At 50.9% G+C, this 11,383-nt stretch overlaps 1 protein-coding gene across 2 annotated transcripts in view; it reads right to left on the bottom strand.

Moving 5' to 3' along the window:
• Positions 1–708: 708 nt before the first annotated feature.
• Positions 709–11,383, bottom strand: part of NDUFA10 (NADH:ubiquinone oxidoreductase subunit A10) — a 66,280-nt gene continuing 55,605 nt past the window's right edge. The window contains exon 11 of one of the 2 annotated variants that reach the window (XM_030916414.1): positions 709–1,160. In XM_030916414.1, the coding sequence (XP_030772274.1) occupies positions 1,057–1,160 (104 nt within the window). In that variant the 3' untranslated portion in view covers positions 709–1,056. The remainder of the gene's footprint in view (positions 1,161–11,383) is intronic. The other variant, XM_010360812.2, reaches the window with a different exon arrangement.

The following is an 11,383-nucleotide window of genomic DNA, read 5'->3' as shown; positions in this document are numbered from 1 at the left end:
ACTGGCAACTTGATTTTCTGAGTAATAAAGAGAGTATATTATTTTGCTTTTGCATTGTATGCCATCAACAGTCTAAGCTCAAATCTCCTTCAGAGGAAGGAGTTTGAGATGCTGAGGACAGCCACCACGTGAACCTTTTTCAATGTCTCTCTCAAAACATATTGTTCTGTAAATCTATGGTAATTTTCTCCTTTTGCTATTTCTTCTTCACTTTCTTACATTTCTTTCTTTCTTTTTTTTGAGACGGAGTCTGGCTCTGTGGCCCAGGCTGGAGTGCAGTGGCGCGATCTCCGCTCACTGAAAGCTCTGCCTCCCGGGTTCACACCATTCTCCTGCTTCAGCCTCCCGAGTAGCTGGGACTACAGGCGCCCACCACCATGCCCGGCTAATTTTTTTGTATTTTTTAGTAGAGACGGGGTTTCACCGTGTTAGCCAGGATGGTCTCGATCTCCTGACCTTGTGATCCGCCTGCCTCGGCCTCCCAAAGTGCTGGGATTACAGGCTTGAGTCACTGCGCCCGGCCCACTTTCTTATTTTTTTGTACTCTAACGTAGCACATTACTAAAATAAATACAGTAGGCCTTTAGAAAATCTCTTCCGCATAATGTAAGTCTCAATTAAACCACACCACACCAAACAGGGCACAGAGCAGCGTGTGTGCCCGTGTGCAGCTTCGACATGACCGCACACACACAGACGCACGATGGGGAAAGTCCCATGGAAACGCTTTTATTTCTGGAAGTTGGAAGAAAAACAACGTACACAACCTGAATGACACAGAGGGGCAGTACTGAAATCACAGGGGCCGCCGAGAGCCAGCCTTTCGCAGCAGACCACTGTTTTCCAGTGAGAGTGGTGGGCCATTCCAAAACAAAGCTAGAGGGTTCCAAACATCCAGAAAGGAAGCTGTTTCCCCCGACTCCATTACCTACACTACAGGATGGATTGCTTTTTGTGAGACCACTTCTTCCACTGTGCAATTTTTGCATTATTTACCCTCCCCCGATCTTAAAGCGATGTGGCGTCCAGGAGAGTGCAGCTGGTACAGCTTGGCCGTCACCGTGACGCAGCTGGAGCGGAAGGCGGCCCGTTCACTTCAGCCAGATCCACTTGTCTCCCACCTCGGTGTTGTACCCAGGGCTGTACTTGCGGCCTGGCAGCTGTGGGGGGAAACAGGCATTGGTGCACTCTGTTTAAAGTGAAAAAATGTTTTCCCAGCTCCTAGTTCAATGTTTACCCGGCAGATGCCTGTAATTCACGAGTTCATTCAACAATGCTGGTGAGCACCTATCTGTGGCAGGTCTCTCCTGTGAGTGCAAGGATGCCACAGGTACACAAACCACAACCCAGCCCTGCATGCCAGCAGCTTCCGTTCCAGGGCTGGGAGCCACAAATGGAAACGAGCCACCTGAGTGTCCTCATTAATGTCAGGAGGGCAACAAGCACCACGGGAGGGGGACAGGGACAGCCACGCAGACACAGGGATGGGGCTGGGGCCCAGAAACCACAGTTCACCAACAGAAACACCAAGTTATCTCTGAACGGCCCCCGGGTAAAATCCCCTCTGAAGAGAGTCTGCAGAGGCTGGGCCGCTGGCTGGAAGGGGCCCTTGGCGGAGTGGGAAAGTTAAGTTTCATCCAGGCCTTTTAAGTAGACGTGGGCAGGGTTGAGGAAAACCAGCAAAGGAGGGGGAAGCACTGCAGGACTGACCCTAGTGGGAGCCACTGAACAGCTCCAGGAGCAACAGGAGGAAGGGACCACAGAGCCCAGGAGGAGCGGATGCTGCCAGAGAGGCCAGCAGGGACTGAGCTGGGCAGTGACGGAGCTGCAGGAGGGATGTTACAGCTCCCACTTCTCCCACCATCTGGGAGAGGTCAGGGGCCCAGGTGGCGATCCACAGAGGCCAACCTCACAGGGCACAGGGAGATCTGGGGGGCAACAAAGAGCCCCCGCCAGCACAGACTGTTCATGAGGGTAAGTGGCCAGCACAGGGCTGGCTGAGGCGGAAGGAGGAGTGCTGCTCCGCAGGACCACCTCAATGTGGAGCCGGGAGGAAAGCCTATCACGGTGTGTGTCGCCCAGCGATGGCAGGTGGGAAAATGATGAGTTTTTTCATATTTTCCAACCAGCATGGGCACACAGCCAATTTGTGTACACACACACACACCCCTTCCAAATTCTGCCCTTAAGAGCAGGTACTAAAACCATTTTTAAAAGAATCAGCTTTTCCTCGATCCTAATCGGCAGCAGGCATTCACAGCCAGCCACACGGCCAAGGCTGCCTGGACCACAAGTCACTGAAATGTGCCTTGCTTGGCCTCTGCCACGGTGGCCACACAGTGACAGACGGACACACAACACATCCTCAGGAGCAGCAGAGAGGATGCCCCAAGACCAGCCATCTCAGACACAGGACAGGCAGAGCTCTGAGGATCTTCAAGACCCGGGAGTCACCCTCCTTCCTCCCCAGAAAGCCTCTCCCCTCTCCTAGGTGTGCAGCTGTGAAGTGGGCCCTGGAAGTGGAGGGGCCGGTGCTGTATTAGTCCGTTCTTGCACTGCTATAAAGACATACCTGGGGCTGAGTAATGCAGAGAGGAAAGAGGTGTAATTGGCTCACAGTTCTGCAGGCTGTGTGGGAAGCATGGTGCCAGCATCTGCTTCTGGGAAGGCCTCAGGAAGCTTCCAATCATAGCGGAAGGCAAAGCAGGGGCAGGCATGCCACACGGCGGACGTGGGAACAAGAGCAAGAGCGTGAGGCGGGTGGGGCGTGGGAGCTGCCACATACTTTAAAATGAGCAGGTCTCATGTGAACTCTGTGAGAACATACTCATTACCTCAAGGAGGGTACCAAGTCATTCATGGGGGATCTACTCCCACGACCCAAACACCTCCCACCAGACCCCACCTCCAACGGGGGACCACATTTCTACGTGAGATTTGGAGGGACAGACATCCTAACTACATCGATGGTCATCTAAAGGCAGGCAGGGGTGGGTGGCATAGCCAGACTCCAGCTTTCTGGCCCAGGATACAGGGTGGATACAGACGGTTTTGTCGGTACCAGGAGAATTCTGGGACACAGGAGAAAAAAGAAAAGCCCAGCTCCTTCAGGAGTTTGACATCTGAAAAGAGACTGAGATGAAAGCACAGGTCATTCAGCCAGTGACGCCAAGACAGCCCAGGGGGTTTGGTATTGTGGGATCCCAGCAGGGAGCACAGGCAGCTGGTCTGGCAGAGTCCAGGGAGGTGTCTGGAGAGTGAGGGACCCTCCAGGGTCAGGGGGATCCCCCAACACTGCTGCTCGAACTACAGGTGTCTACAGGTGGCAGGAAGACCATAGGAGAGGGGCGTGACTTTCTGGCTTCACGGTCTGACGAGACCTTTGGCATAAGGTGTGACCTGTGTCAGACGGGCTGCTGGTGCTGCTCCTGGACTGGGGAGCAGTGATGGGCACCTGGGGCTGGCCTCAAAGGGCCTGATGGGGTCAGGAAGGCCTGGGTGACAGAGAGAAAGAGCTGGTCGACCCCAGGGAAGGTGAGTGTTGGGTCTGCTTACAGAATGGGTGCAGGGTGTGGGGGCTCCACGGCAGGCTGCCCCAGAGATGACCCGTAGGCAGTTGGAAAACTGCATCTGTGGCTTAGAAGACAGGGCTGTGCAGCCACCTCCCATTACCGAGGGAGGCAGCGCCACATGAGCCGGCCACCCAGGGTGAGGCAGAAGAGAAGAGGCTGAAGAGCAGTACCGCACGGCTACAGCCTGAGGCTGCAGAGGGACTGAGGAGTGAAGCGTGCAGGCCACAGGAGGAGCTGGGCGTGACCACATGTGACACAGGCGGCCTCGTGTCACGGTCACCAGATGGCCACGAGCTCTGCATGAGGACACGAGGAGTGGGGTGGAAGGAGACCACACTAGTGGGGAAGCAGTCAGCAGCTGAGGAAGGGGACACAACGCCCGGGCCGCCTTTCACACGCCAGGTAATGGCACGTGTGTCTGCACCTGCATGCCCATGCATGTGCAGGGGGCTGGTGGGCGGGGTCTCTGCATCAAGGAGAGGTGGAGATCTCCATCTCAAGATGCCCAGCCCCCAGAGGCTGTGAACACATGATCTCACCTGGCAAAAGGGCCTCTGCAGCAGGGGATTGACTGGGAGATCATCTGGGTGGGCCCCAGACCATCACTAGGGTCCTCAGAAATCAGAGGAGATGTGACAATGGAAGCAACGGTCACAGTGATGTGGGGCCAGGCGCTGAGGAACATGGGCGGACTCTAGAAACTGGAAAGGGAAAGGACATGGACCTCCCCTTAAGCCCCCGGAAGGAGGCAGCCCCGCCTGCACCCTGATTTTAGAGCCTCTGCCTCCAGAACTTTAAGAGGAGGCATGTGTTGCCTGCACCCTGATTTTAGAGCCTCTGCCTCCAGAACTTTAAGAGGAGGCATGTGTTGCCTGCACCCTGATTTTAGAGCCTCTGCCTCCAGAACTTTAAGAGGAGGCATGTGTACTGTTTTAAGCCACTAGAGAGTAGTAGCTGGCAGCAGCAGCAACAGGTGACTCCTGCGGGGTGTCTGCTTTTTATGATGGGAGATACCGGGGCACGTCTGTACAATAGGAAGAAGAAAGCTGTGCAGGGGAACAGGCAGAGGGTGCAGGAGAGGGTGGGTCACCCCCAAGGCATAAACACGAGGAAGTGGCAGGTCAGAGAGCTGCGAAAGCAGCAAGGCCCTCCAGGCACACTGGAGGCCAGGTCGCCTCCGGCAGAACCGCACTCAAACACGACTGCGGCAGCCAGGAAACAGTAACAGTGTATGTAGTTGGTTCCACATCCAAGAGGTGGTCCTCCCAGAAATTCATTTCTTTTTCCCTAAAGGCCCAACTGCAGAATTATGTCCAAAGAACAGAAAGTTGACACCTGAACAGAAGATTAACTGAAAGGTTTTCCCGTGTAACCAACCTGCTGCAAACCCACATGGCGGCCAGTGGGCCCCTCTCTTAAGATGCCCTGGGTCAACTTCCCCAGGGCTTTTCAATGAAAGTTGTCATTTAATGTTCTACCCAAACACAGGACCAGCCATGCAGGTTTCTTCACAGCAGTACTTACAGAGGAAGGGCTGGGTTTGGGACAGTCTGGCTACGTTTTCCTCTTTGCAAATAGAATTTTAAATCAGAGCAGAGAATAGAAACTAGCAGAATACCAAACCTGCTAAGTCCAGCCACTGGCCATTAATTGTCTCGGAAAATTTGTCTCTGGACTTCTCTGGCCTTTGATATCTAGAAGGGTTCTCAGATCCTGGGGGTCTCTTTTCAGTGTTTTAGGCCAACAGAGACCCATGCGGTGGGGAGGGGTTCATCTGGAGCATCTCACACCAGGAAAATGCAAAACCATCCCGTTTACATTACTACTTCACATCTGTATCTGCTAATTTAAAATAAGCTTCAACCCCCAAACCCAGTGCTCATTCATCACATGAGGAAAAGCGCATGGTAATGCCTAGGGGAGGAAAGCAGCAAAGCCCGTTCCCTCATGGGGCAGCCCCACTCTGGGAGCCACACCAGGCCTCACCAGACCTTCCTCCCGGGCCACGCTTTCCCGGATCTGCTCGTTCACGGTGCCTGGGTGCGTGACACACGTGTGTGGCTGTGCGTCCGAAGGCCGAGATGGAAAGGGCATGTGGTGAACTATCTCAGGCGCAGGCCGTACACCCACTTTAAAATGAAAAGAAAATCATTTTCCTCCTGTCAGAAGTCGGGGCTTCTGCCGAGTGCATACCAGGTGAGCAAACCAAGAATCCTTAAAGAGCAAAAGAAGAAAGAGCGCCTAACAGAAAAAGGAACCAACCCCTCCACTGCTCATCCTCTGCAATCCCCTCTACTGCACAATGTGAACGGAGTTTCCCTCGCTGGATCTCTGAATTCAAGGCCTTTTGGACTCATTAGATTCACAGTGGTCTGGCAAATTTAACACTTTCAGGAGGCTCTTTCCCTGCATTCCTTTTCCCATTAGAAATCAAAAGTCAAGTTTACTAAAGAAAGGGAAAAACCCTCAATAAATTACAAAGCCAAACATTCCAAGTCCTCTTCCAGAGACCAGCAGCTAAGCTGCCCTCCACCCGTGACCCTGGCATGCGTCCGTCCCTGGTGGCCCACCCAGAGTGTTCCAGGGCAAGGCTTGGAGCCGGGAAGGGATTGCAGACAGCACACTGGGAGGCTCCCTGCCCAGTCACCTCGGCAACCTGGGCTGACTCAATGTAGAAAACGAGTTCCTTTCCCTGAAAGCTGCTGGTCACTGGGGGCTGGGCTGGAAATGACAACTCCCTGCGGCCCCCGATGGAGCCAGACACAGAGGACAAGCAGGGTGGGCTTCCGCCCCAGGCTGCAGAGGGTGTCCACATTTGCATCAGCAAATACAAGACGACCTATGAGGGCTGTGTACGCACTGCAGCCCAGCCTGTTTGGGGACTCGGATCTGGGCTTTCTTCTCCCAGAAAACCAGCAAGACTGGACTTCTTCCCACCCACGCATGCTGATTCACATACAGGAAAGACTGGAGAAGAGACAGTATCAGACACTCTCATCAAACCCCTCCCGATTTCCCCCAAATATCTGTGTGCAAATCTGTGTGTCAGAAGTCCACGCTTAATGTAAACCAACATGATGATTTTCCTGACCCTCACAGTTAAGGGGGTGAATGGCACACACACCCACGTGGGTACTGCTACCCTCTCCCACCCCAACCCGAAGGCTACACACAAAGAAACCTGAACCGGGCTGCCTGAGGGAGGCGCCCTGGGCGGCTGGGGAACAAAGGAGGAGCATTACTCTCATCTGCACACTCTGATGTATCTTTCGAATCTTACAGCATGTGCAAGGATTTCCTTTTTCTTTTTTTTTTCCCCCTAAGGAGAGAGAGATTAAGTAACTTGCTAAGGGTGGCACATGGCCAGTCTGTTCACAGAGCTAGAACTGGAGCCATGTCCTGCTGGCTCCTGAGTCTGCTCCTAACCACTGGCCCACATTGTACATCAGGCTGTGCCTCTTCCAGCCTATGGTCGTGTCCGTTCCCAGTTTTCCCATCATAAATAACACTGATGTGCCCCCTCTAGATTTATGTGCTTAAGATAAATTTCTAGAAATGGAACTGCTTGCTTAAGGAAAAACAATAAACAGAGCCATAGATGCTGACGCAGCCACCAGAATGGGTTTAATTTAATAATGCCAAGACGCTGCTTGAGATCATTATGCTGCTGCTTACACTTCGGGGCTGATTCAGAGCCTGGGTTTCTCGTTAGGAATTTACACCAGGCTCTTGGCCTTTTAGTGCTTCATGCACGGGTCGGCAAACTAGAGCCCACAGATCGAATCTTGCCACTGACTGCTTCTGTAAATGAGGCCTCACTGGCACAGCCTGGTCCACGCGTTTACACACTGGCTGGTGGTGCTTTTGCAGAGCGCAGAGCTGAGCAGCTGTGAGGGGCTGTGTGGCCCACAGAGCTAGGAATCTTTACTCTCTGGCTCTTTAATGGAAACCTTTGCTCATCACTGGCCTAAGAAAGACAGGAAGGCAACGACAAGACAGTACAGCTGAGTCCACGACATGGTTTAAGTTCACTTAGCCCACAATTACTTCATAAGTACCCACAGGTGCCAGGTCCTGTGCCGGTTAACAGCAGGGAACAGGGTGATTCCCCAGCTTCAGGTGGGGTTACAGAGGCAGATGAAACATGCTGTTCTTTTATTCAAAGTGACTCCACTGAGTTTGTGTGATTCAACGTGAGGACTGGATTGAGTTGAGGTTAGAAAGGTGCCCACTTCTAAATGCTACAGCCAACCTGGGATCCGCGCCATAAAGGCCGAGGCCGCACACTGAGGGCCGAGGCCACACACTGAGGCTTCTCCCAGGTGCTTCTCTTGGGTGCACAATTTAGACATGTCCTACATTAGTGCTTCAAATGCCAGCTGTTCGCACAGAAATCAGTCAAGGAAATATATATACACACACACACACACACATATACACACACACACATACACACACACACATATACATACACACACACACTCATTCTAATGGAGGAAACTCCTTGTACTCATGAACACTGGGTCCTAACTGCTTTGAGAGAGATGAACGAAGGCAGTCCTCTCTTCTCTGGCTCCATAAAACCTAGAAACAAGTTGGAATGTGGGAGAAGCCCAAAGTAGAAGACAGAAGGTGATGCAGGGCGAAAAGGGTGGAGAAATCCCACCTGACCACACAGACAGAGGCTTCAGGCGCGGACAGAGGCTTCAGGTGCGGACAGAGGCTTCAGGTGCGGAGAGGGTGCGGATCAGTAGGGAAGAGGCGGCCATTCAGGAGGACGGAGGAGACAGCAAATGCACACAATGCACACAGCATGGCCTCCGCGGAGTAGCAAGCGCACACTTGAGCCCTGTGGTCTTAAAGAAGCCCCAAGATGGAAAAATGCCTCCTCTCGAAATACACCCCAGACTTCAGTCGACGTGAACTACGCAGCTCCTGGGCAATCAGTTACACCATTAGGGCCTATGTGAGAGGCATCAGGCCAAGTAACAGTCAACAGTTTCCTTCCATGAGGCAGTAACAGGGTCTGAACTTACCTCCCAGCCAGATGCATTTAGAAACTGGAGAAACTGAATCTGGTGGTTGCATCTGACTCTGGGCAGGACACAATTACTAGATTTTAGGGAGTACAGCACTAAAGGGGTGAGGCCTAGGCAGAAAAAGAGCTCCAGAAATCTGCACAGAGGACCCACTTGGTCTTTGGCTGAGTACCAATTAGTGTGTGCAGGGGGTAAAACTCCATGAAGCTGGACAAAGCCGACTTCAGGGAAAGAACAGTTTCTGGGGAGTTGCAAGCAGATGACTCCCAGAGCTCACTTAGGGCTAAGAGTCAGCAAGCTCCCAATGGCCAGAGCAGAGGGGCCTCTTGCCGCACACATGCACCATTCCACAGGGACCCCACGGCCATGCCTTAGTGCCGGGCTAAGCCCTTCCTGAAGAAAGCCCATTGCAGGCTCACCAGAAAGCTGAAACATCAAGCCTCAAAAGGTTTACACTGACTTGTAAGTACCTTAACTGCTGTCAGAAAAAAGTTCCAACACAGTTCAAAGGAACAGAACAAGATCTAGCACTCAAAAACGTAAAATTTGCAACGTATGGCAAGCAATGAGACATCTCTCTGCATATGAAACAGGAAAATGTAACCCATAACAAGGGGAAAATATCAAGCCAACTCAGAACTGACAAAGACGATGAATTAGGAAACAAAGACATTACAACAGCTGTTATAAAAATGTTCAGTACGCTCTAAGAATTAAATGAAAACCATAATAAGGAGAGAATTGGAAAACATAAAAAGCACCAAACAGAATTTCTAGAGCTAAAAAACAGCATTCCTGAAACACAATTCTACTGGATAAGTGTGGTGGCCATGAAAATGTGCTGTGCAGAGCTCCTGCTGCAGGGAGGAAAGTGTGCTCCTCTGCAACGCTCCTGCTGCTCCTGACCCTGCATCTGTCGACCCTCAGGACCTGCTGCCTGCTCATGCCACGGCCACACACGTTATAGAACGTGCCCGGTCAGTGATGGAGCACAGAAGAGCTTCTGGTGCCAGCTGTTCCTGTGGACATGGGACTCTCTGACAGGCATCTCTGGCTCTAGAACACTCATCAGCCTGGCCAAATCTTTCCTGGATTCTTTCTTCCTGTCTCCTGTCACAGTTGGGCAAGGAAGAGCAAAGGCTCTCCTGCCATCTCAGGCTTCCTCTCCCTGACCCTTCAAAGGTGCTTTCTTCCAATAGACCTCTTCGACATCTAATCTCTTGGCTTCTGATTCTTGGAAGACCTAAACCAACACAATGCAATTAACAGCGTATCATACACCCACAGAAAACATAAGTGAGCTTGAAGGCAGAGCAGCAGAAACTATCCAAAATTAGGCACAGAAAGAAAAAGGCCATAAACAAATGGACAGAGTCATAGGGACCTGCGGAAAACAGCAAGTCACCTAATGCATGGATACATAAGAGTCCCCAAAAGGGGAAGGTCAGAAAAAAAATCTGAAGAAATAATAACCAAACATTTTCCATGTGTTCTGAAAAGGATAATCCTGCCACCCAAGAAACTCAATAAACCCCAGGCAGGATAAATACCAAGAAAACCATGCAGAGGCACGCCATAATTAAATTACGAAAAACTAGTGAGAAAAAGATCACGAGAAAATCTTACAAACAACCGAAGGGAAAAAAGGTTCATCAGGCACAAGAACCAAAGTGAGGTAGAACTGCAGTCTTCTCATCAGAAACTGTGCAAGCCAAGAGGCAATGGAGTATCTTTTATGTGTTGGAGGGAGAAAAAAAACTGTCAACCTAGAATTGTATATCAAATGAAAATACCCAGCAAAATGAAGCTGAACTACGTATTTTCAGAAAAGCAACAGCTACTAGAATTCACTGCTCCCAGACCTGTTCTGTAACAACTGCTAAAGGAAGTTATTCACGCACGAGACAGATGATGCTGGGTAGAAACTCAGATCCACACAAAGGAATGAAGCACATCAGAAATGGTGGAGGGAAGGATAAAAGACTAAAAAATCCTGTTTCAATCTCTTTAAAAGTTACTGTTTAAAGCCAAAATCACAACAGTCCATTGTGTGGTTTCTGGCAAAGTGTATGAGAACAACAGCACAAACAACACAGAAGGCAGCAACAGCTGTGGCCTCGGGTCAGATACCTGCACTCTGTGTGAGGCGGTTACATGCAGACAATGTGTGGGTTGACTGTGGCAAGCTAGAGATGCCCATGGCGAAACCCTACGGCAATCATCAGAAATGAAATACAGAGGGGTAGCTCGTAAGTCCACAAAGGAGATAAGATGGCACTACAGTACATTACCAGTCTAAAAAGAACCCAGGGAAAGATGTAAATGTGCATCTCATCTGCGAGTATACATGGTTGAAATGTAAGGTAAGGAGGAGCAGGTAATTCAGTCAGAGAGGGCACCTCACCTCCCTCTAAGAAAGTTCCTATCCAAGGTTTGGCTAATGACAACAGATGTCACTGAATCATTCGTTTGTATGGACAAACTTCTCTGTGTCATTATTTCAGTTTTTGCAAAGACAGCCTCTAACACTTAGCCCTACCTACTGCTCTATGCAGTTACTTATCGGAGAACCACGGTAATGAAAGAAGTACCACATAAAAACATTCTCAAATGCTGCTTTGTAAAAAGGAAGTAGAAAAGAACTTATTTGGTGAGTGAGTGTGATTAACTTGATAGTAGATCTATCTCAGGAAATGTCATTCAGGAGAAAGCCAAAGAAAACTCCTGAACAAGCATCTCCCCACCCAGGTACATCGCAAAGGTCTCCAGGAA

This window comes from Rhinopithecus roxellana, chromosome 14, assembly GCF_007565055.1.
Source record: "Rhinopithecus roxellana isolate Shanxi Qingling chromosome 14, ASM756505v1, whole genome shotgun sequence".
Lineage (NCBI taxonomy): Eukaryota > Metazoa > Chordata > Mammalia > Primates > Cercopithecidae > Rhinopithecus > Rhinopithecus roxellana.
Note: the sequence above shows the minus strand (reverse complement) of the source record. Positions and strands in the feature narration are given on the sequence as shown.